We start from the raw sequence: 26972 nt of genomic DNA, 5'->3' as shown, positions 1-26972 counted from the left end.
TACATTCTATAAAGAGCAATCAGTTCTAACTTGATATTACTTTTGGTCCTCTAACTTAGTTCAGTTTCCTAACTTCATTCATTAATACAGTTAATTACGATTCTGAATAAGATCAAAACTCGATTATAAAATGAATTAATGCATGGTTATCAAGGATTACTACTGTAATAATAAGGATTTACTGAATTAAGATATAATAACGATGAAATATATGCAACCTAAATGACACAAACTTCCAATACAGATTTCTATCATGTTTTTTGTATCAACAAAGATAAGAATTAGTTATCATAAACACGCTGTTAATTAAGTGACTCAGTACAGAGGAGAAGTGAAAGCGTCCACAAACAATGACTTGAAGGTTTAAACAAAGAACATAGATGTCACTGTTCACCAGGTTCAAATCTAAAAATAGTAAACGCAAGAAACTGTTCGGAACCGCGAAGGCGTGAAATTGTAAATACAATAACTCACTGGATGTAATCGCAATCAATCAAAAATTTCTAAAACAATTCAATCGTACTTTCGTTTTTAACATACCATATTTTGATTGAAATAGAAACTATTTTAATAGATTAGACTATTAGATGATAATGGAAGATACTAATCGGTGTTGGTAATTAATAGTCAGCTACTGTAACTATTTCAGTAATAAATACGTGAATAAAATAAGTAACTAGCGTACTTTTAAGCCGATTTGGTGGGGGATGACAAGTGGTAACTTAATTCATTAGACCACTAATTCTGCTAATGAAAAACCGACTTAAAAGACAAAAAGTTTACTTTTAGGTGGGTTAATTTTAATTATGAATGTGTGGTTTAAGAGAAAGTTAATAGAGAGTGAAAGATAAATAATAAATTATCGTCATTAGTTAATTTACATAACTCAAAAAAAAAATAAATACATAAACGAGATATCGTGACTCAATACCAAGTTTTTTTTAATTTTGCAAGTCGAAGTATTACATGACAATTGACCATGAAAACATACATTTACACTGATGTTATCTAGCACAGTTGGTGTAAAACCACATCCACAAGTAATTTTTAGAAATATTTTATCGGAACAAAAGTAATTTCGCTTTGCAGATAGGAAGTTAATAAACATAAATGTTTGTTCCGATTGTGAAATGAATTTCAAAATGAATAATACACGTGACGATCGATATACATATCGAAAACAAACAAATAATACAATATAGAAGAGGTATCGAATTTCAAAACACCTGCTAAATAAACTTCAGGTAGGAGTTAATTTCTTTTAACGATAAAATTAAATAAATATTTTTGCATCACCCACAAACTAATATCACGCGTGAATTAACTAAATTAATTTAGATTTAATTAGGTAATGAAACGTGAAATGAATCTCCCCACTAAATGGGTACCTCAAAATATACAAATTTAAATTCTAATTAATAGTTAATAAACATTTAGATAGCGTATCTTAAATGTAATTAATAAAGTCGATAACCTTTATTCGTACCCAAACTGTTATTAGCAACATATTTATTGTTGCGCAAATTTTTTTTCCAAACCACCAAAAGTATCAAAACAGTGAAGAGAGTGTTTATAAGAACCTAAATAAACACCTACAAATCCTAGACTGTTTAAATATACTGAAGGTCTTAACACGTTGATTGTTAGTTGAGCCGGTGTAGTGTATAGCACGCGTTAAGTCTACGCCAATATTTACATAATTAGTCGCTTGCACGCGTTATTATAACAACAAAAACGTTTACACGCAACGAAGTTTCAAAGCTCTTTCTCAACGTGTAGCGTGTTGCGGTAAACACAATGTTAAGCTCGAATGTTGTTCACCCTAAATTTTAAGGGGGATTGATCAAACCGAGCACCAGACACGCTGTATTGTAGACAGCGTGGTAGAGGCTAGAGACGATCAATAATACCCTCTACGACCATAAAAAGAGCTTTTTCAATCAAAAATAAAAATTTAAATCATAAAAATGTATTTAGTAAATTTATTTATGTTTAAATCTTGAACGATTTCGTTTAAATTTTGTAATAATTTATATTTCTGGTTGACTTACCACAATAAATTAATAAAATCCCACTGAGTTAAAATAAAATTAATACAACCACACAAAGCTTTTTATTTTAATGAAACAAAACCAACCGAGTAAATGTTTTTGTAACAATTGCAACAACGCGACTGCTTGCTTTGAGAGCTACCAGTCGACTGACAACTCTCGCTTAGTACTCGCAGAGTACAGCAGCGAAATGCGTTACATTTCAGCGATTTTCTATAAGTGGTGGTGCGTCGAAGAAGAATAAACCGAGGAAGAACTCAAATTAAATCTTACAATAAGATCGGCATTAAAACATTTTCTTTAGTTTACAAGATTAACCGCAATTTCATTCGGTTAATTTATTCTTGACCGTTAGAAGATGTTGCAATCGTCTTGACCCTGGCACTAATCCCGTAAAACTCTTCTCGTCATATTGCAACTCTGAGATTTTTTTTCTTTTTCGATTAATAGTGAAAGAATTTGGTTTAAAATATAGTAAAAACCTCGATTTAAAGAGCTGGTACGGGGAAGGGAGTGTCCGTTATAATCAAAAGTCAGTTATATAAAAAAGTTTTAGTTCTAGGTCTACAATGACAAATGTACAACAACCTAAGGTTGAATAACAACTAAAAGTAGAACTAGAACTAGAAACATTTAGGTTTCGCCGTTTTAAGAGATGTACGGGTAAACCCGAATGTTTCTAGTTCTAGTTCAAGGTCTAGTTCTAGGTCTAGTGTTAGTTCAATGACAAATATACAACAATCTAATGCTGAATAACAACTAAAACCAGAACTAACACTAGCATTAGAACTAACACTAGATCTAGAACTATAAACATTCAGGTTTAATGTTTCTAGTTCTAGGTCTAGTGTTAGTTCTACTTTTAGTTCAATAAAAATATACAACAATCTAGCGTTGAATAACAATTAAAACTAGAATAAAGAAATGCACTTCTTGTAATGGATATTTATTAAATTTTGTTCTACCGGTTTCGACTCAATTTAAAGTCATCTTCAGGAACACGTCAAATTTGAATTAAAAGACCATGGTATTATATTAAATATTTTTCGTTCTACTAACGTGTTTGAAAACAATAAATGACATTTAAAAGTGCTAATCAAACAATTTCAGGTAGATAGGAGATGCGATGAGCTGAATGACAAAATGGTTGTCGGGACTGTGTCTATTTTAATTCAAATTTGACGTGTTCCTGAAGATGATATTGAATTGAGGTAAAACCGGTAGAACAAAATTTAATAAATATCCATTACAAAAAGTGCATTTCTTTATTTTAATTTACGATTAATGGAAACAAATAATAATTACAACAAAATTAAAACTAGAACTAACACTAGACCTAGAACCAGAAATATTCAGGTTTAGCCGTCTTAAGAGACGTTCGGCTAAACCCGAACGTTTCTAGTTCTAGATCTAGTGCTTGTTCTACTTTTAGTTCAATAAAAATATACAACGATCTAGCGCTGAATAACAATTAAAACTAGAACTAACACTAGACCTAGAGCCAGAAATATTCAGGTTTAGCCGTCTTAAGAGACGTTCGGCTAAACGCGAATGTTTCTAGTTCTAGGTCTAGTGTTAGTTCTACTGCTAGTTCAATAAAGATATACAACAATCTAGTGCTAAATAACAATTAAAACTAGAGCTAACACTAGACCTAGAACTAGAAAGTTTCGGGTTTAACCCAAATGTTTCTAGTTCTAGGTCTAGTGTTAGTTCTAGTTTTAGTTCAATGACAAATATACAACAATATAATGCTGAATAGCAACTAAAACCAGAATTAACACTAGCATTAGAACTAATACTAGACCTAGAACTAGAAACATTCAGATTTAACCGTCTTAAAAGACGCTGATTAAACCCGAACGCTTCTAGTTCTAGATTTAGTGTTAGTTCTACTTTTAATTCAATAAAAATACACAACAATATAACTCTGAATAGCAAATAAAACCAGAACTAACCCTAGCATTAGAACTAACACTAGACCTAGAACTAGAATCATTCGCATTTAGTCCGTTTTAACAAAATCCGTTATATTGAGATTTTCCTGTAGTTATTTTTTATATTTCAAGACATAAAGCAAAATAAAAATTGTACAAGTCGTTAAGAAAAGATCTTTTAATGAGCTTCTCTTTATGCACACAGGATTTCAGAGTCGCTTCTGCTAGTACCAGTCTTATACGACGGTCGTAAATAAGAAGTTTCTTTTTTCGGGTTGTTGTTTTAAAACGGTTCGGAACGGGTCTATAGTTGCGGAAGGTCGCTGTACATTAAAACGCAGAAAGTTGTATTAAATCAATTATATTATGACAAGGTGTTACGGTAAATTTCTAATTTATCAAATGATTGATACGGTAAAAGATTTAATATGTTTTGTTTTAAAAATGAAAGTGGTTCCGTATAAAAGTTTGCGGCTCGCACGCAAACGGGCAATGTAGATAAAAGTACACGGTACGAGTGAAGTAATTAAAGCTTGGTGCAGAGCTTTCACCAGATTACCGGGAAGTATTGGGATGGTCGAAATGTACGAAGAGACTGATGACATATGCATGACTTGAAGCCGTTAATGCGTCTTGTTGTGAACACTTTCTAAGAATTAATTAGTTGAAGTACGAATTATCTCCATAAAGGACATATTTATTTAAATTGATCGATTTATAAACATGAGTAATGCAGAAATCGAAAAGACAATGACCTAAAAGTGTTTTAACACACACAATAACTAAATCAATCCTTACACGTATCGACCACCATATATTCAACGAACTTTACAGGCTTATGTACACATTTATTGATCAATTCGACGTTGAATACATTTCTCGTGCCAGTTACAAACGTGCAACGGCGCCGCGGCGCTTATTTTTAGCTCTTATCTAGAGCAACCGTTCGAGCCAATTCCAAATATTATTAACCTTAATGACTTTCGAAAACTGTATTGCTGGTAGAGGTTGAACGATTTTTCTTTTAGTTTCGTTTTCGAGTACAATGTAGTTATGTGACATTGTGGTAAACCGCGGAAAGCATTGTATGACCTCTACAGGTTGAATGCAACCGGACCAATACGCTCATTTTTCAATGACTCGTTTAAAGCGTGATGTAACGCCGACGTCTAACATTGGCCTGTTGGCTCATTGCCGTGATGAATGGCCGGCTTCGGGTTTATATGGCGGTAATTATTCGCGGACGATATATAATACACAATGGGCTTCTTGAATATTAAGGCACAATCTTGAGATAAATAGATCGATAGGGCTTCTTGGTATTTTTCAAAGGGAAGACGATTATTAAGGGTTTCTTTTAAGTTTTAAGTTACTTCATAACATATTGATGTTCTTTTTTACTACACTTATTGTTTTATTTTATTACTTATTTTATGACTTCATTTATGATTTATTTATAGATAATAAGACAAAAGGTGATTACACAAGTATGCTTTTACCTCACTATTTGTCAATAGAGAAGTAATGTCATTGCGTAAAATACGTTGCAAATTATTTATCGACGTAAATCATATTTCAATATTTATAAATATTTAAAATAAATCCAGGAAATGTCTAAGATTGAGATGAAATCTGTTAGAATTGAAAGAAGCAAAGGATATCATCGTGGTGCATCTGTAGTGCGAGTTTAATTTCCGCAGGCCGACGTGTACCGTGCGTCGATTAATCAGCAGGAACCTGTCGTTCCTAAGCAACCGTTCGCCTCCAGACTCATGCAGATTGGCATCGGTCGTTCTTTTGCTCGTTCGACGTTAATTCTGCGATTGAATCGGGCGGCCGCGGAATTACCTCCGATTATACCTTACCACGCGAGGTTTGTGCAGAGGCACAAATTGACACCTCGGGCCATAAACGACCAGATACTTCTGCTCTTCTTCGGCGATGATAACACACGGCGCGGCGGTCTCTCCTTGGCGGTCGTAATTAACTATTATAAAGTTTACGTTTATTATCGACTCCTTGGAAACCCAACTGTTGTTCTATTTTCATTAAACAACCAATAACTTAAAATCTTAGGTTTGTATCTTTTTGGAATTTTAAAAATAAATCATTGTTTTCAAATATGTTTAAAAAAGATAATATAATTTACACAAGTAGCACCAGTTACGAGCTGATTTATAAGTTAACTGCCAAGAAAAGTATATTGGGGGGAGATATTTCGTTCATTTGGTACCACGACTAAGAAAAATATAGGACCAGGTCACTTGCTGTCGAGGCGGTACAAAGACAACCTTTTAAGGTAGAGAATACAAGATGCATACAATATAGAAGAAGAGAGTTACCACTCAAGCGCCTCATCCACAAGCGACCTTTCTTAGTCGTAAAAGTTTTAAACCAAGGTCGCTTGCGGCCGAGGCGCTACATATATTATTTGAAATTGTGTTTACATGGCTCAAAAGTAGCGCCTTGGCAGCAATCGACTCGAGGGTGAGTTTTAAAGATAGGAATTTTACAGAGATTGATAAGCCGAGGTCTCTTGCGGCCGAGGCATTACAATGTATTATTCGGAATTATATCTCTGTGGAGATGTTTACGAGGAGAATGTTGATCGTTAAAGATTTTAAGAGTTACTAATGCAGTGCCTCGGTTGCAAGCGACCTCAGCTCATGTTTTTGTTTATCGTAAAAGATTTAAGCCAAGGTTGCTTGCCGCCGAAACGCTACAATATATTATATTCCAAAATTGTCAATGTGGCTCGGTATAGCGAATTCGGCTTAACTTAAAATCATGGATATGTGATATCACCTAATTAAGCAAAAACGCTATAATACGTATGCTGTATCAACGTAGTATCCATTGTAGTTAATGGAAAAGTGTTCAAGGAGATCTATAATATGTATAACTGTGAGGAAAATTGCAAGTTACGTTTTCAATAACCTTAGGAAAAACGGCCTGTATTGAATAAGTTAAGAACCATCGATATCCATGATGGGATATTGGTAATAATTATGAATTATTTCGAGATATCGAGAATATCCTCAAGTTTTCGAGATATGGGAAAACCTGTTGCTAGCAAACTGGAAACTTGGAAACCCATTGTGACGTATCGGGAGCAGTTGAAAGTCGTTACAAGACATTAGAAGATAAAATGCAAAGAGACTGAAATAAACCATAATCCACATATCATAGACCCACTATGAGGTATTAAGAGACTTTGTTAGCAAATTATAAGTCAATTACTGGTTATTGACAAGGTTTAGAAGATGTCATGATCAATTAGGAATTATTTAGTGCAATTGGGAACCAAGTTACTCATAGGCACTAAGAAGCATTATAGGAGACGTTAGGATTTTTTTAAAATTTATATTGGAAGCAATTAGAGACCATTAAGATGTACTGTAATAAGATTGAAAACATTGGGAGGCATTTGGTGTAACTCAGAAACACAAGGAGAAGATATTGTGAGGGATTGGACTTCATAATTGTCTGTTAATTCACACAACAACTTGTGTGTATTGACAAACATCAATCTTTAAATCTGTTATATAATGTTTTGTGTATCATGAATGTCAGCTTACTTGACTGTTATTTTGGAAATAACATACAATATAGATTTTAAACCGTATTGATTACCGTTCTGTATCTGTCGTAATAGACATAGAGAACGTGGTGAGGCTCTTTGAAATGAATTCTACCGAAACAACGCTTCCTCGATTGATATAGGCGTTTATGGCCATTCGTTAATTAAACAAAAGCTGTAATCAAGAGCTTTTCTTTGATTAACTGTAGAACCTAAAAATATCTGGTTCGTTATCATTAATAAAAACGAATCCACGTTCTGCATGACTAATATTAATGGTACAATTGCTGAATCGTGTTCCGCTAATTTTTAGGTTGTCGAGATAGAATTACACAATCAACAGCTCAGAGTTTAGTTGTCCATGGCTTAGGTGTTATATCATCTTTGTCTTATTCTTCATTCTTTTAATTTCAACTCATTGTCTCTACAGTATCATCTTATTTTTTGATTTGATCTTCCTTATCATACTTTTTAATGATATACGTCCTTGGTTCTCTCCTACTGGAATTGAATTTCATTGTACCACCGTTTTACACGTTACTTTATCAAACTTCGTAGTTACTTCGTCTGCATAATTCTCATAAATCGTAGCTGATGATTTGTTGACTGGCTTAAATAAATATGATTGCTTCGGTACACTCCACCAGCACAAGGTTGCAGAAATAATTGCTCCAAGCAGAAACCGGAATATCTGGCCATCAGTTTAACTACTAAGTTCTAAAAATTGTAGTTTTTAAATTATAGTTATAAATTTAAGACTTGATGAAGAAGAGTTGCACTAAGCAAACAATAAAAAAAATCCTGGATTATACTGAACAGATTAGGAAGAAACTAGTAATTACACTGCACAGTTCACAGAATTGAAGATAACGGGTGTTTTTATAGAGGTATAGAACTTTAAGTTGGCAACACTTTTTTAACTGGCGGCCATTTTGTCAGCTGTCAAGTGATTTATATTTAGTTTGGTTTGGCATTTCAACATAAATAGACTGACGCCTGAACAACGCTTCCAAATTGTGCAAATTTATTTTGAAAATCATGGTTCTGTTCGAAATGCGTATCGCGCACTACGTCCATGTTACGGTCAACATAATCGTCCATCAGAGCAATTAATTCGATTAACTATGGAACGTTTTCGCACCACGTTTACTCTAAATGACGTCTCTGTGGATGCGTATTATGCATCCACAGAGACGTCGTACAGTGCGTACAGAAGAAGTCATTGCTGCTGTAGAGCGTAGCGTAGAGGAATCAGTCTATGCGCCATCGTGCACAGGAATTGGATTGGACACATATCCAATATATCCACTTTATGGAAGATTTTGCAGAAAGATCTTGGTTTGCGTGCTTACAAAATCCAACTCGTGCAAGAATTGAAGCCACACGATCACCTAGCAAGGCGTAGATTCGGTGAATGGGCCCAAAACAAGATTGCCGTTGATCCCGATTTTCATAAGCAAATTTTGCTTAGCGATGAAGTTCACTTTCGTTTGAATGGATATGTCAATAAACAAAACTGCGGTATTTGGAGTGATGGTAATCCTCAAGTGTATGTTGAGACACCGTTACATCCAGAAAAACTGACTGTTTGGTGTGCTTTATAGGATGGTGGAATCAGTGGTCCGTACTTCTTTAAAAACGATTCTGGTCAGGAAGTTGCAGTCAATGGTGACCGCTATAGAGCCATGATTACTGACTTTTCAATTGAACAACCATGATGTGTAGGAGCTGTGGTTTTAACAAGACGGCGCAACATGTCGCACAGCTCGTACCACAATTGATTTATTGAAGGAAACGTTTGGTAACCGCATAGTTTCACGTTTCGGCCTCCAAGATCGTGCGATTTAACGCCGCTAGACTATTTTCTGTGGGGATAATGTGAAGTCGCTAGTCTACGTCAATGTTGTCCACTTGGAGGACAACATTCGCCGCGTTATTGCCGATATACGGCCACAAATGTTAGAAAAAGTCATCGAAAATTGGACTTCCAGATTAGACTACGTCCGAGCCAGCCGTAGCGGTTACCAGAAGTCATATTTAAATAATAATGCCAGAAGATTATTTTTCGAATAAAGTTAATTTCATTTATATGACACAATTAAAAATAATCTGTGCATCAAGAAGTTGATGACGGAAGTAGTAAATGAATTTAACGAATAAAAATATGTACATATTAAACACTTTAGTGTTTTAGTAGAGTATTTTATTTTGTTATGAGAATACGTGTCACATTGAATAACCCAGTTAAGCTTTTATAGAAACATCTGCGCGACTTCCGCTTTTAAGCTGACCAAGTATAACGATTAAAAGTAATCTATTCCGGACTAGGATTCAATGGAGAGCAAACCGGAGTCAATTTACAGGTGGTTGATTGGAATCGCGCCTCTTGTGCCGTGCGGTTTATAATTATCTCTCAGAATACCTTGTGCGGAGACAGGTTGAAAAGTTTTACGTAACCACATACGTGAGATATTGCGCCCAACTTGGTGCATGTGTGAACTTGGTATGTATCTAACGCAAGAGCCACTCCTTTCGTAAATGATAAGGCGTACTGCGTACACCACCTGCTGACCGTCAACTGTAAAAATCGGTTCAATTAAACAAGTGAATGTTATGTTGCGGCTTTAAGCTTTCATCGACGAACAAAAAGATTTAATTTCAAGTGTTTTTTGTAACGTTAACGCCATCTGTTAAAACCTAAATTCTCGGAAGTTTGGTTATTAATGGGTTGCCGGAATATTGGCGACTTTCCAACACCACCTCGTCTGTCAGTTGATCTACTATATCTTCCACGATAAATCGCCAAGTGTATTTATGCAAATCAATCGTACATTAATCGAACACTTTAGTTCTATTTATAAATCGATTTTATACGCAATATTTTCCCGCTACCGAATGGGCAATCCTACTAATTACACGCTCCAGCTTTATGTATTTACTAACGTGGATAAGTTATGAGCTACTCCGACCATTCGAGATCGAGACAGATCAATTACAATTACTCACGACGTGATAGATAACATTTACCGATCACTCCCGGTAATACAAGATATTCTTGAACATTTTTTTTTTTCAATGCAATTCAATCGTGACCTACAATATCATCGTAATAAGACCAAATAAGGTAAAATCCTTGTGTCCATAAAAAAATAATTAACTTCTCCTAAATGTTCTTCTTTAAAACGACTTTTTTTAAAATTGTTTAATATGAAATATAATTTAAATTAGAATTTAAACGGAGCACGACTTACCAAGTACGTATCCAAGTGTAAGTTAACCGGCAGACCCAAGGGATTAAGTACCATCGCGCGCGTTACACTCGACTGGCCTTTCACATTGAAACATTACGTACTAAAGCGCGGACCGCTCACGATTGCATACCACATCCCGAGGCAACGGATGACACTCCCGTGGGTTATTTTGCTACGCGAGCAGCGACGCGAACGATCCGCGTCCTTTAACAGTTCGCCGAAGCAAGCGGCACGCTTAACCATAGGGGCATTAGCATCTAATTCCTTGAGCGATGATAATTTGCGCAATCGAATAAAGATCCCGCACGCTCTTCCTCTCAACCAACTTATATAGCCTCGAGTAGCCGCGAACGGGACGTCCAACACGAAGCAATAAGAATAAGGAGGAGCAAGTGGATGGGATGCTGCTGATTGCGTCAGACCGAAAGCGAACGTTAGGATCGTGATAGAACGCGAGGAGGTGCAACACGAGATGGCCATCTGCATTTCTCAATTGACAATGTACTCCAAAGAACGAACGACTCCGGGCGATGAAAGTGACGGATGACGATCAAAAATAATGTATTCTTCCGTGGTGTTTCAGCGACAAGACGGTCTTAATTTAGATTTATATGTTAAAACCGTGACTAACGACTCGTTCTGGTTAATCTTTTTTTTTTTACTCTCAGAACATAAACGAGTAAAAACGAGGATAATGGAATACTTCCTCCGAATTAACACCACCCTAAAGTTCTAAAACGATTATATTCTAAAGCACTAAAATAATCTTTTATTTCGTTTTAGAATCGTATTCTTTAAAGGAACAAAAGCAATTCGTTGTAGTTCTTGCGCTCCACGCCACCCATTTCCTTTTAGTACCCTCCGAAGTGTAACGTCCAGTGATTTTCCGCCACACGCAGGAAATATCCGCCATCTAAAACTTGCAGTACTACTAATTGTGTTAATGGAAGAAGCTACTCAATTGATATCGACCGGGGAAGTCTAATACGAACGGTCAATGCCTCTTCGGCCCTTATTGTCTTCATAAGTCGAGCGGCCATGAATTTCTTGCGCGGAAATTGCTCGGATCGGTGGCGACAATTTTGTAATTATCCGTCAATCGATCGCAATCGAGTTCGATTGTAACGGTACCCGAAACATCACGTTAAGATATAACGAACCAACTTGTGGTATAGTTTTCATGATAGATGACTTGTTTACAATAACGGTATTAAAGATTGTCGGAGATTTTTATTTTCGTAACAATAACCAGCTTCTGGTTTTAATTTAGAGATGATGTAAATGTTTAAATAACACGGCTAGAAAACTCATAAAACCAGAAAAACAATAACAAGAATCACTATTAGAGTACATAATTAATGTACAAAGTCAATCTTTATCTGTAGCTAAGCATAGTTATTATTAAAAGTAGTTCGTTAACCTTTCCTTACATAAAGTAAATCCACAAACATCCCGTTTAACACAAAACAGTGCCCCAACCGCACTTTCAGTTTTATTTATAATTAAGATACAGATAATCTTATCAAAAACATAATTTTGTGATTCATCGTATTTTGAGATTCACCAAATAAACAAACGTTACTTACTTGTCACGTTGTCTTCTTTTAACGGCCTCTGTCCCGATGATGCTTTGAATTTCCCTTCCCCCTGAAGATTCATCTGAAGTATGGGTATCACTATATAATGATTTAGACGCGTATTTCCCGGCACTTGTTGAAAATTCGGCGCGCGCACTTCTACTTTCAGAGTCCGAACTTGAATCATTAGAAGAAATCCCTTCGTCGGCTGGTTCGACCTTTAACATCGGATAAGAACTTTTATCGCGATGAGATCTTAACGATTCCGATTTTTTCAATGCGGATTTTTTGAGCGGGGAGCTAAAGGCACTGGGATGATCCATGGTGGACTTTAAAATGCCTTTTTTCTCCGATAAAATTGTTTGAGTTTTTTCTTGGACTTCTAAAGAAAAAAAGGAAACGATATTAGAGACGATTTAAACACACTGAACTGTTTATCTCGTAGTTCTTATAATCTGGCCTAAAATAGTGTTATCTAATAAAAGATAAAACTATTGAAGTAGGGTAGATATGGTTTTATCAAGGGACGGGAGCAAAAGAAATATGTTTAATAGCATGAATGCGGTTAATGTATAATGAAAAGCATCTAAAAGCAAACCTAAAGCTCGAGCTACGATGTGTATTCCTCCAGGAATTGAGAACCTGGCTGACTCGACTTCTTCAAATGTGACGGGTTGCGTCTGAAAGCGGGTTTGCCTTCTACCTACTCTAAGCGATTGCTCGGCAAAATTCGGCTTGGTATTGAACATCTTGATGCGTTCTGATAGGCTAAGTTTTGAAGGATCAACTCCATTTGAATCTACATACAATTATAATAAATAAAAAAGGATTTATTATAGGGAAAAACTAAAAAAGCAACAACATTTTAATCATTTTAAAAAAAACACGTACCACTTTCTGATTTAGTATTAAGTTTGGACGCTTCTTCAACTTCATCTAAAGTCACAGGTTGAGTTGAATATCTACTTCCTCGTTCCATATAACTTGGACTGGTTTTGCGCTTGTATTTTTGAATTCCTGAACTACCCAAATTTTTCAATTTTAAATTTTTTGCTTCTTCAGCTATCGCTTTCATTTGCAATTTCGCCGGATCAACTTTAACGGGTGTTAACTTTATAGGTGAAGAAGTTGTGACCTCCTCTTCAAGCTCCAGACCATCTCCAAGGGACTGGAACGCAGAATCCGACGACATCTTCCCAACACCGCTATCCATTCTTGTGCTTGATGTTGAGAGGAAGTCGGTCAGACGATCATCTTCCAGGGATGAACTGAGGTTGAAAAGGCTTTGAGCGGTTTGTTCGGCCGATCTCGAAGTTCCCGACAAAGGAACTTTGGAGTAGTCGTCCAGAGGTTGGTTTTGGACAAAGCTTAAACTAAACGTAAGCAAATTTCAGTTGAACATTGTACGTAGCGAAGCGGAAGGAGTTTCCGCAAGTGGGTCTTTGCTCAGTAAAGGATAGCCGACGACTGCCCGTGCGTAGACGGCAAGTTAATTTTAGCCGAATGGTTTTGGCAACGGAAAATGTCATGCGAGAGAAATATCGGGTTGTGAAGGCGTTCGATCGATGGAAACGTCACGGTTCAAAGTTCATCGCGAAGGGAATCGATATTTACTAGCGAAAAAGTATTATAAAATCTGCGGAAACAAAAGAACTAGGTCGCGAAAGACCAACTAAGAATAATATTTAATTCAAGATTGCACTCAACACGACAATTGAAAGATTGCCAAGACGTAAAGTCGAGAAATAAATCATCTACTAAAATATACTAATATAAGAGAATGTGGGTTGTTTTCATTTCAAGTTGGTTTTGAAATTACTATTTAAATAACATATTAAATTTTATGCAAGATAAAAAAGTGCGCTTATTTCAAAATATTTACAGGACGTAAATAGAATTGTTTTTAAAAATTGAATTTGTGTATATGTAAGAAACAGAATCTCATTTATAAATAGCACTGAAAATATTTGAGGCAAACATTTAATTGAAATCATGTTTTTTTTGTACACTCTTATGCTAACAAACATTAATATAGGGATGATAATCTGGAAGAGACTCATAGGAAGAGTATCATAGATAAAAAATAATCAGGGGACTAATAATGTGTGTAAGAATAAAAAAACGCTTTAAAATGGTATTGGCAAAATGCCAGAACCGAGCAGTTCATTAAAATGTATCCAAATTAATGATATCTTGCTTAAAACGACAGATAAGATACTGATCGATCACTCCCAAAATGGAGGGTTGCATAAACGCAATTACACACAGTATTAATAATGTATGTAAAAAACAAAATAAGGCTTACAAGTTTTATCGAAAAAGTGGCAGAGATGCGCATTGAATAATTAAAATGTTTTGAAATTGATCATTTCTGGCACTTTTGAGATGCATAATCAACGCTTTTGGGTAAGTGATTGCAATGCGATGGATCAACATAAAAGGAAGTTGCCAATAGATTCAAATCGGTTGCGACTCAACCGGAGGAACCAAAGGTTGATCTGGAGTGTTTAAGCAAATCCAGTTTGAAATCTGTGAGCTAGGTTGGAAACTCTTAGACCACATAATGCTATGATGTAGAGCTTGGACGGTCAAAAACAATACTCATTTCTTCAAAGATATGGTTTTAAGCCGACTAGAGATGATGAATAGCTTTTTTGCTGACTGAGACATCCGTCATCAACGATGTATATTAAAGCCATGTATCATGAGAAGTGATGTGAACCCAATTCCGATTGAAGAAAATGCGGAGAACAGAGAAGTCTGCACCTGCTAAGGAAAATGCGAAAGCTTCATCATCAGTGCAGTCACCTTAATCGCAGGCCCATTGAGGATGGATACTGGGGGCAGGTATAAGAAGAGTAGGAACAAAGTGCCAGGCATCAGATCTGATAAAGAATCTCTGAAGAGGTTGCTTCAGTAGTACTTTGTAAATTCTATTCCAAAGATTTTCCAAAAATATAAGTGCCCGATTTTGTTCATATTTTTATGAACCTGTTCATCAAATAGTGTGATCGGCTGACTCACGTGAAATCAATACTATATGGCGCAGATTACATTATGTTTATTGGTTAAGCTGAGTTCGCTTGCGGCTGAGGTACTGCACAGTTAATAAATTTACCTCTGAAGGAAAAGATGGCTGTTAAACCGATCTAAAACATTGGGCAAATGGGCTATTTCCCTAAAGGTTGATGATGGGGAGTAACACTCCTCAGAACTTTGATTAGATTATCAGCTTTGGCAGTTCAGATTAGTGTGTGTCCAAGAAAATTGTCAAATTTGCGTATCTTAGTAATAATTTTCAGAAAATATGTACTAACTGAATGGGCTAAGGTTTACGCAAGTTTTATTGGTAATTCTTCAGAGCTACTGGAACGGTATACCCATTTAAGAACATTGGCCGCGTTCCTATCTAATGTTTACCAAATAGCAAAGTCAAGTAGCTGTATGGTAAACATTAGTAGTGGTACACTGTCCACTAGATTGTATACAACCTGCTCAGAATCAAACCTAAGACCAATTGTGGACACCAGTGCTTCATACAACAAACAAAACCCCTTTGATTTCTGATTTTAAGCAAATTTTCACCAACTTTCATTGCACTGTTGGCAAAAGACGCGCGTATATTAGGCTCGTCTGGTAATGTAGAGTGCCAGATATGTGTAGAAAAAGAAAAGACAATGGAACCTCTTGATGCCACTGCTCTACAGATCCTTTCCAGCGAATTTGAAAGGTGTAGTATTTATGAAGATCATATGGCTGCACTGCAAAGATTGGTTTCGCCTATCCAATACTTTATGTACTTATTATGATAACCCATAACTATAATTAATTTTAAAAAAACCTTTTATAAAACCTTAACCTTTTGTGTTAATAATAAATCGTTTGAAGGTAATTAATAAAAACCTAGACTATTTAATTTCTTCTACACCGTTAATAACTAATTAATTATATTTTAAGTAACTTTGGTGGAATTTAGATTTTTATAGGGCATTGAAAATTGCATAAAATATATCGAGGTCAACTCTTTATATGAGAAAGTAAAAATAAACTATTAAAATTCTACTAACCTTGCTTCGATTTCGTTGAAAGTAACTGGTTGAGTTCTGCTTCTATCATTACTCCTTTTCATACTCGATTTTTTAGGAATGGCACCAGTTGATGGAACGGTAGTGTTTTCGAAATTTTGGACCAATTCTAAAACAGAAACTGGCCTCTTCTTGTGCAAATCTCTATCTGAATCTTGAGTTTTCTTAATCGTTTCGGAAATATTAAAGTCGGTACATATGGTGTCGGGTCGTCTTCTTCTTCTTTCGACTTCAACCGATCCATCATCGTTACCTCTAAATCTTAATCTAGGTAAATCATCGTCTTTGTTCTGTTTGAGAATTGGTTTAACCTCAAATTCGGAAGAATCAGTCTCTGAATAGTCGCGGTATTCCAGGGAAGATCGAGGTATTTTTAAAATCGGACGTGGTTTGTTATCTTCTGGATCGTCGGTATCGGTGCTAGATTTTTTCTTTAAAATAGGTTTGAGCGTTTCGGTCGATGAATCAAAGTGATACTGTTCGTCGATGCTTTTTTTCTTGAGTATCGGTTTGACGTGTTCGTTGGTATCTAAAATCATTTCAGCTCCACCAGCAGCGGCTAAAATAACGGCTGTTGCAATAGAAACATGTTGAGTGCCGCTGGTCGATCCGGCGGAGCTAGTTCCTGATTTTCGTTTCAAAATTCCTTGTGGAGAATTAAGAGAATTTTCGTGATCATCTTCAGGTCGTGAAGATTTTCGCTTCAAGATACCTTGAATTTGAGGATCTGGAGATCTAATTCTAGTAATTTCCTCCAAGGAAGACCTTCGTTGATTTTTTAAAATTGAACGGGAATCTGATTTAGTGGCAACGTCTGGACTGCAACTTCTATGTCTAAGAACTTGAGATTCATCCAAACTTCTTCGTTTTTTTAGAATTCCCTGTCGTTTATGATTAGTGGATGGTTCCACCACGTTAGGAGAAAAGGTTACTGGAGGGGTATGGGTTGAAGCGGAAGCAGATTTAGTTTCATCTTGGGAGACTTTTCTTTTAAGTATTGAAACCGGAACTGAAGGGGGCGACACTTCAATCGGTGTTTCCTCCTTTTTCTTCAATATGGAAGATTTTAATTTCTTTTCTCGGTCTGAATCCGAAGATGCGGCGGAAACTTTAGAAGTAATAGATCGCGCCGAACTTTTGCTTTTACTTGCCAACCTTTCCACTCTAGCTAACGTTTCCCTCGTTAACGCGGTCAACTCGTCCATTCTCTTCGAAATCGATGCATTCCGGGTTTTTCGATCCATTTTAGTGGAATCCGTGGGAGGCACTTTTTTGGCGGCCGCGGAGAGCCGATTTTCTTTTTCACTTGTACTCGTCAATTTATCTTTGGAACTTCTTGTCGTCTTATCGGCTCTAATTGCTCTTCGTGCGTTCTCCATATGCACGCTTAATTGGGACCTCTTCGTTGGGGAAGTACAGCGTTGTGCTGAGGCAGTGATTGGTGATGAGGAGAACGGGGACGATGCATTGTTACTGGCAGTGTATAGATTATCACTTTTTATGTTGTCATATGGGCTTATACCTTGTTGAAGGAGATCAGCAGGAAAGAAACGTCGCCTGCGACGTCTACTCTTTGTGTCATCTGTAAAATAACAATAGTATAAATATTTATTTCTGCAAGCGAGGAGGAACAAACGGCAATTCGGATAAATAGACAAACAAGATCAAGCAGGATTATATATATATATATATATATATATATATATATATATATAGATAGAGCGACGGCAGAAAAGACATTAGAAGAAGGAAACGCTATATACCTTATGGACCATTTGGAAAGTCATGGAAAGATCTGACAAGTTGATCAAAAACTCAAGAGAGTTCTACAAAAGAGTAACAAGAATAGTCAGAATAAGGGGGTGGAGTCTAAAAGTTTCTATATGGAAATGGGAACCAGGCAGGGATCTGGCCAATGCAGGATAAGGACAAAAGCAAAGTAACAGCTGCAGAAATGGGGAACCTAAGGCCGAATAATAGGCAGGACCATGAGAGATATAGTCAAAAAAATTAAATACAACCACAAGAGAGGAACTAGAGATAGATCCTTTAGTGAAAAGTAGTGATGAGTGGGCGTAGAGTAAGGATGGAATATGTTATGGCGGTAATTCAGGTGATGCTGTAATCGATAAGCTTGGGGGGTGGAATAGGTGCTAGAGAAGGGGGATTATAGACATAGATATAAGGTGTTTAACGACAATATGACAGTGATGGTCCATTCAATGTATATTTGAGAAGGTTTCCACTGAGGGAGATGAACGGGATGTGTGTGTGAGGTGAGTATGGACATCCTGCAACATACATTGCAGGAGATATGCTGTAGGCTGTCCTCACGGATGGAAGGAGAGTGGAGAGAAGAGAGGAGGCCAGGAAAAAGAGAGAGAGAAGGTAAAGGAGAGTTGAATGGGATTATGGATGATTAGAACTGGTTGGCAGCAGGAGTTGTGTTTGGTTATAATGGGGAATAGTGCTAGTTGTTGGTAGACGGAGGTGGTAGGTGGCCTTTGGGATGATTTGGTGGAGAAGAAGAAGACTTTGGTCGTCATCATGTTTTATACATGGTGACGGTAAGATTATTGTAAGCATCAAGAGTACGATTCTGCAGAGGAGATGGAACATTGAGGAAATAAAGATGATGGTGCTGAATAGAAAGGAGTGCCAAAAATTGATCGAAGTCCCGACCCCGATACAAGGAAAAGAATAAAGGAGAAGAGACACAATCAGAGACATAGTGAAGTCACAACAGGAAGTATGTACATATATAAAAATTAATCTTTAATTTTTTATATAGCCATATGTATAACGTATAAGAAAAGTCTACAATAAACAAAACTTTACCGGCGAATTTATAATTTATATTCCACGTTTTTGTTACACCCTATAATAATCCCAAAAACACAAAACATAATTTCTTGAGATACTTACTAAATGAATGAAGTAAATTTTGTAAACAAAAAATACACCAAACACATCAAATTTCAAATGTATATCAACGTGGACTGTTGTGGTAAAGGTTTTATCAATGATAAAGCGATAAGGCATCCAAATTAAGCCACTTGCGCTAATTCAGTTGCTATTACGATATGGTTTAATCATAAAATTCGATTAGAATAGAAAACAAGATTCGCCACTTTATGATAAGCTAATGGACTTACCAATAAAATCGTCAACGGGAACTTCTTCGCAATTTAAAGATCTGTTCAAATTAGATTTTCGTTTTCCACTCTTATCTTTCTCTGATTTTGTTGTTGTTACGGACGAGGCGTCGTTATCCCGGTAGCTAGACGGACTCGTGACAATTTTCTGAAAGATAACGAAAAAAAAGAAAAATAACACTTTAAATAATAACACGAAAAAGAACATCGCCATGTCACCCACATTGTTATCTGTCAACTGGGGTATATAAAAAAATGTTGTTTGGACGAGTGGTTGGTGCAGTTTCGTGCCGGTTTTGCAGCTAAACTTGAAACGTCGTCGAAGATAAGACCCGTAATAATGTGAAGGCAAGATTATCGCCGTCCACTTAAAAACTTCTTGTCGAGCTTCCTAATTAATGACGGTGTGCAAAACGGATGATTTATTAAGGGGAGTTGTAAAATTGGTTAATTATCAGCATCAACCATTAATAATAATTTTGTTCTTTTCTTGTTTGACTCGTTTTTCAATCTCGTCGCAAATAACCCTATCTAGCTACATACATAGTAATTGTAGGAGGAAACTTCAACTTTGTAGTCAAGATCTACCTGCTGCCGCAGGTGCAGACTGGTTTCATGCCCTCGCGGTCTTCGATGTTTATTTTCAAAGAGCGGACTCCTCAATGACGTGGGTTACGTGGGTAGCAGAATTTATTCTGAATCTTTGATGACGCAATCAAGGGGGACGAACTAAGGCGGCGAAATTATGCAATACGGGGACTGGAAAATGTGTTTCAGCGGTCGCCACCGCGCTTCCCACATTTATTAGCGATTATGTAGTTATTTCTGGGTTGGTTGCTTAAACCGGAATATTTACATCCGATACCTTGAAAGTAAAATTTTAAATTTAAAGAATAATTCTTTAATAATATTTAAATTGTTATTATCTCCTATTATTAATCTCCTATGATGTAGGCAACCAAAATTACATCAAAAACGTTTTTAAACTGAAATCAATTCTGTCTTAGCATAAATAAAATCTAATTAATAATAGACAACGACCTCGGAATATGCACATCCACGTGCGCATTAAAAAAGAAGAGAATAAATACTGTGGGTGACTAAAAACCTTGATGTTAATTGAATGAATAAGATAAATAATTTTAAAATCACTTACTTCTTTAATTGATTCTTGCCCTGCTACAGCTGCTGCTCGAAGTCTAGATGCTCGGGTGGTTCTTGGGCCATCAGAACTGCTTGATCCGGTACTGTTGTTCTTTTTCGTTGTTCCAGCACCTTCGGTTGGCATCCCATATTGCAGGGCTAATTGCCTCCTCCTTTCCTCCTTATAACGGGCAATCCTTTGCGCCCTGCTCTCCTGGTTGTCAGACATCACTTCGGCTTGGTCTTCGTTGTCGCATGATAAATACACAGGGAAATTGGGTAGAGTTACCAGGAAGAACTGATCGTCTGAAATGAGTCGAAAACTTTATAAATAGAAGACCTAAATGTTTGGGTAAACAACCGAAAGCGTTTGTGGGTCGTTTTTGTTATCTGTTGAGGTAGGACGTAATTAGTTAACTTGATAGAATCGGATCTAAATACATAAATCAATACGATTTTGACGAAATGCTATTTTAAAACAATGGTTAATTTGAAAAATTTGCATTATCAATTAACATCTCCTTAAGGTCAGATTTATAATTGCCATTTGGATGTAAATTATCACGTAATTACGCAAATTTAAACAGGTTCTACTAGGTCGTTAAAAATTAAAAAAGTGTAATTAACGATGCAGTCTATTATTTAACTTCATGACTTACACTCGTTAAAATAGATTTTGGCAAGATTTGAGACACGGCTTATGTCATCAATATTTAACGTTCAATCATAGCTTCCCATGTTGACGAATGAGTTAATATTATATTTTTAATAGTTTAACGTAATGATTGGTTTATAAAAATGTTTCAATTTCTTTAACAGCTGCGACATAGACATGCACAAGCAGCTTGACATCTTTAGTGGGCGTAGCGTTTAACTGGCAGTAGGACGTTATTTTTCTTAATACCACAGCGATTTCTTGTCCTTGGTTGCGAAAAAGTCGCGTTCCACAAGTGAATGTGGCCTACAAGATCGTACCATATATCGCTCGCAGGTGTCAATACGATGATGATATCACTCAACAAACTCACTTGTCCAGAATTTACACATTTTTAAAATCTACATGCTTTGTTAGTTTCCCAAAAATAAAAATGAAATTTTAAAACATTCCACACGTCACACAAATTGAAATAACTTGTCATCGACGGTGTATATGACACGCGCCGTGGGTTTATGATGTTAAAACAATGTTGCATACCACGATCTTTCGCATAGATAAACAATTCTGGTGCGGTCGTAATAACGTTACGTACAAATTGAAATGCGGAAACTAATTTATGCAACTTGTCCGCGTAACGGCATCCGCAGACAGCTGATTTCACACAAAACAGTTGCAAATGGCTCGTGTAGTCTGCTCTGTTAATTTGTTTACGGTGCTTTTGTTAGATGAAATTGAGTTACACGCTCATTTACAACAATCTTCCTAATAAGGTTACTTTTAAAAATCATATCTGACATTTCCATTTATGAGCGTAACGAGAAACCGAGTTCTTAAAATGTTTTTTATTATTAACAACCTATTGAATTGTAGCAATGTGCACCAATTTTTTGCTGATCGAAAATGTTATTAGGACTTATACAAGATTAAATCAACTAATCAACAGCGAGAAGGATAAGCTATTATAAATCATGTTTCGAAATTTATAGGACATTTAAAGGACATTAAAAAAATAAAAGATTATATCAAATTAAATATTTTTTTATTAAAACTTAAGTAGAAATGAAACAACAACAAGATTATTAAATAATTGATAGTTTGCGGTCCAATTCTCCCTTCATCAACACATTACCACAAATGAAAGCGTATAAACGCCACAACTGATAGCTTTATAATTCGCATTATTACGATTGAAGCGAACCTATAGATCGATAAATAGAGAACGTCTTGCACGTGCGCCTGTTGCGATCAAAACGAATCGAAACTGAATTAAATCGAATAAAGGGCCTTAACAACCCGATTTCTTCTGATGATACGAATCAACTTTCTTATACCCATAGTGATCGGGCCTCCAAGGAATTGCTCTCGGGTAAACTGACGTCATGACATTAACATAAACGTCGTGCCGTCAGATTTTTTTTTTGCTGCAACATGAAAGTTTGTCTCTCCACGACAAGATTCGGAGCGCAAAAGTGAAAGCAGAGTTGCCAATTGGCGTTACATAAAATAATATAATTATTCTCGAGTTTACAGCTACATGATTTCGTAAAATAAACCGTCAAATTAAGTACTAACAAGTTTCTCTCTTATTTGCATCTAAAAGTTTTACTACGGCAAGTTGGCTACTTGCTTAATTAAAAGTAAGGAGTAAAGTTTAGTTTTCAAGGGAGGAAAGCAGAGTTTAAAATTTATATTATCTCCTACCCCTCCTACTAAGAGAATAAACTAATTTAACGTCTCGAAGACATTTCTATTATTTATTTTACTAAACTTTTAACTGGGAGTAATTTATTAAAATCAGTTACCGCTAAAGTATCGTATTGCATACTTTAACTAGTGAAAATAAATTCATTAGAGACTTTGCAATTGAAATCATTAAATACTTTTGGTAAACCAATTATATATAATACTTAGCCGCTAGTGGCTTCGGATATTATTGTATACCAACAGTATGAAGTATTATATTTGATACACATGATGCAAAGTAGCCAAGGTCGTTTGCGGCCGAGGCGCTGCAATTAAGACCGCCAAACATAAAATGCAGTTAAGCTAGACACTAAATACTTTTAATAACCAGTGTTGAATCCGATTATACTGGGTTAGACAGGGAGGTATGGATGATTTGAAATAACAGCCTCACCCTCATTTTTCAACGAAACTCAATTTTTATTTTTTCAATGTGTAGCTTGAATATTGGCAACACAAAAATTAAAAAATTTCTTGTGTTATTGTTTCACTTAGGGCTTCAAGTGTACGTGGTTTTTTATGTATACTCGTGCTTTGAGGTAGCCCCATAAAAAAGGTCACAAGGGGCCAGGTCCGGTGACCGAGGAGGCCACTCCACATCTCCACGCAATGAAATGAGGCGTCCAAGGAAGATCTGTCATACAAATTCCATAGTTGCTCTCGATGTATGGCATGTCGCCCCATCTTGTTGAAACCATACTGTATTAAGGTTGATACTCGACCACGTCTCCATTGTTACTAATAACCACTAATAACTAAATGGCGACTCCTGACGAACAGATACCCCCACTGTTTATCCACCAAGGTTCTCCCTATCTTGCGTGGCGCCACGTTCAAATCATCCATACCTCCCTGCCTAACCCTGTATATATAATACTTAGTATTTTCAAGATATGTAGCATCTTTTAAATATAATGACTCGGATAACATTGTCTACAAAGACCATGAAGTTTTACTTTTGGTAAGCATGACTGGAGGTCTTAGAGGCATTAGTCAAGATGGTCAAATAAGAAACACGATTACCAACTTACTAAATATTATTGGTAACCCCAAATATTTAAGGAAACCGATTTTGAAACGGATTGTTCATCAACATTTAATATCTTTAAGATATGATGAGTGTAACAGTCGTTAAAACACAGCCTCTGAGCTTCACGAAGCCTTTGCTATTGTTATATACTCTATAATATTAATTAATATTGTTTATGACATATAATTGGTCAAAGCACAACACATCAACATAACCAAAGATCTGCTCTGGCAAGATAGCAGATTATATACAAAGATATGTATACACGAAACTCCTCAAAAAATACTGATAAATTGAAAACGATAACCCGTTGAAATAAAAATATCTTAAAATGCCAGTAATTATGTAATAAAAGAGATATACATAAAACTCTAAGTTACATAAAAAATATGCAAACTCAAAAATGGGCGAGGATGAAGGCTAATATAATCAAGAAGAACATCGAAGATCTAAAACAGGTTTGAAAAGTAAGAATAAGATGACAAAATGTAATATAATACAATTTAAACAATACAACTTCAGCAACATATAGTAACAAACACTGTAAATGTAGAAAAAGATAAAAAGAAGAGAGACAAGATATTTTTAAACTAAAATCATAATTTTTTAGTAGCAATGAAAAAAATTCAGAACTGGAAAAGAAATGAAATAATTTGATAGGTTCAGAAACATCTACAACAATCATGGGGTTACGATAAGAAAGAAGCTGTTCATCATATTTAAGAAAGAAATCCAGAAAAATGTAAACCGCTAAGAAAGAAACTAGGAGTAGGTTACTTACAGCTTTAAAGAATACCGAAGTAACTGAAGGACTATTCCCATGTCATCTGCGAATGATATTTGCCAGAAATAAGAATGATCTACAAAAAACCTAGATGCGTGGAATGTAGTAATGGAAAAGAGGTAAAACTAAGGTAATGAACACTAAGCCTTCACAATCCACTAAGACATTAGTGGACCAAATATCCGCATTAAATTGCCTATCTGCTATTTTTCAAGCAGAAGATCTTGCTATGAACTTCTGCACCGGTTTGAATTTAGAAAAGGGACAAAAAGGTGCATCCATAAACATTTTGACAGACAGTCGAGCTGCCCTAAAGGCAATTCGAGTCTACACGTATGACTCCGCACTGATCAGAGAGTGTACCAGCAAGCTGAGAGAACTCGCTAGGGTAATGATGTTACTCTATGGTGGGTTTCAGATCACAGAGACATTGAAGGCAATGAGAAGGTGGACAAGCTGGCCAAAGAGGCAGCAAAAACGCCTTTCATTGGACCCCAACCCGGTTGTGAACTACAAAAAGCTACCTACAACAAGTAATCAACAGTTGGGAGGGCTCGAAGGTAGCCTTACGCTGGAAAGAACTTCCAGGCCATAGACAAGCGAAAAATATGATAACTCCATCGCAAAACAAAACCAAACAGGTTTTATGCCTCAGCAAAGGGGATCTAAGGACGCTCTCAGATTTCCTAACCAGCCATGTACAGTGTTGTTGAATACCAGGGTATTTATGTTCAAGAGAAAAGTCCCTGTATATATACCCAGGGGTATTTACCCAAGATAAGTATTTAAAGGTATTTACAAAATTTGATTTAAATTGAGGTGATGGCAGTTTTGCCAGTACGTCAACAATGCGGAGTCGATTGATTATCGATACAGCAAACTAATTTATAACATTTACAAGAATGCTACAATGACGGTAAAATTGTATGAAAGTACTGACCGAATACCCATTGGGCGTGGGGTAAGACAAAGCGATACAATGTTGAACCCAAATTGTTCATCACAGTCCTGGAGAGTGCATTTAAACAACTGGATTGGAAACAACTGGATTTGCGCTACGCGGACTCTTAGACCTTTATAGTCCTTATTTCGGATAGCCTTGGAGAGATGGAACTGATGCTGAACAACTTACAGGAGGTGTGCAAGAGTCGAGCTAAAAATCAACGTGGAGAAATTAAACTTTATGACAAATCTTGTTCCCAGCTCTAACATCAACATTGGGGATTGTCAACCCTCTCATTCTCAATGATTCTCAGTTATGTATATCTTCGCCATGAGGTTCGTGTATCGAAAGATAATCAAACAAGCGCACTAAACAGAAGGAAGACACTCGCATGAACAGCCTACGGGAAACTTAGAGGCTTTCAATCAATGCGTGCTTCCTCCTTTGGTTATGACATACGGCTCCGAAACTTTAACATTAACGGTGGCCACTACCAGGAGGCTCAAAGTAATGCAAAGAAAGATGGAGAAGTCGATGCTGGGTGTAACTCTAAGGGACCACATACGAAATGAAGACCTACGAAGAAGAACTGGCGTAAATGATGTTGTCAACATTGTGGAAAAGCTCAAGCGGAACTTGGCAGATCATCGTCGCAAGAATGAAGAGTGAGCAGTGGTTGCCTGATTATAATACGTCTTCGATCGTTGATAATTATTTCATCACCTTCTTCTAATTTTTTTTCGGAATCTGTTATATTTTTACTTGAATCACTTTTATATGTACTGTTTGTGTATTTACCCAGTGCCCATCACTGGCCATGTAACCCTAAAATACCACCTCTTCCACATTGGACAAGCTGAAGATCAAACTTGGCGACTTTGCAACGACGAGTCAGAAACGGCTAAACATATACTGTGTAATTGCCTAAGACATGAAATTTTGGGTAAAGCTTTTTTGACACCTACCGCCATAAAGGAACAAGACCTTGGAGCCATACTAAGGTTATCCTAAACTTTTCGAGGGCTAAAGTTACAA

At 36.3% G+C, this 26972-nt stretch overlaps 1 protein-coding gene across 7 annotated transcripts in view; it reads right to left on the bottom strand.

Annotated features, from left to right (window-relative positions):
• Positions 1–26972, bottom strand: part of LOC111428863 (supervillin) — a 133517-nt gene that overhangs the window by 69777 nt on the left and 36768 nt on the right. For 6 of the 7 annotated variants that reach the window (XM_023064566.2, XM_023064561.2, XM_023064565.2 and 3 more), the window contains exons 3-8: positions 20793–21085; positions 19637–19784; positions 16464–18063; positions 13288–13769; positions 12995–13195; positions 12406–12778 (exon numbers count right to left, since the gene is read on the bottom strand). In XM_023064566.2, the coding sequence (XP_022920334.2) occupies positions 12406–12778; positions 12995–13195; positions 13288–13769; positions 16464–18063; positions 19637–19784; positions 20793–21085 (3097 nt within the window). The remainder of the gene's footprint in view (positions 1–12405; positions 12779–12994; positions 13196–13287; positions 13770–16463; positions 18064–19636; positions 19785–20792; positions 21086–26972) is intronic. The other variant, XM_071201280.1, reaches the window with a different exon arrangement.

This window comes from Onthophagus taurus, chromosome 1 (assembly GCF_036711975.1).
Source record: "Onthophagus taurus isolate NC chromosome 1, IU_Otau_3.0, whole genome shotgun sequence".
In the NCBI taxonomy this organism is placed as follows: domain Eukaryota; kingdom Metazoa; phylum Arthropoda; class Insecta; order Coleoptera; family Scarabaeidae; genus Onthophagus; species Onthophagus taurus.
Note: the sequence above shows the minus strand (reverse complement) of the source record. Positions and strands in the feature narration are given on the sequence as shown.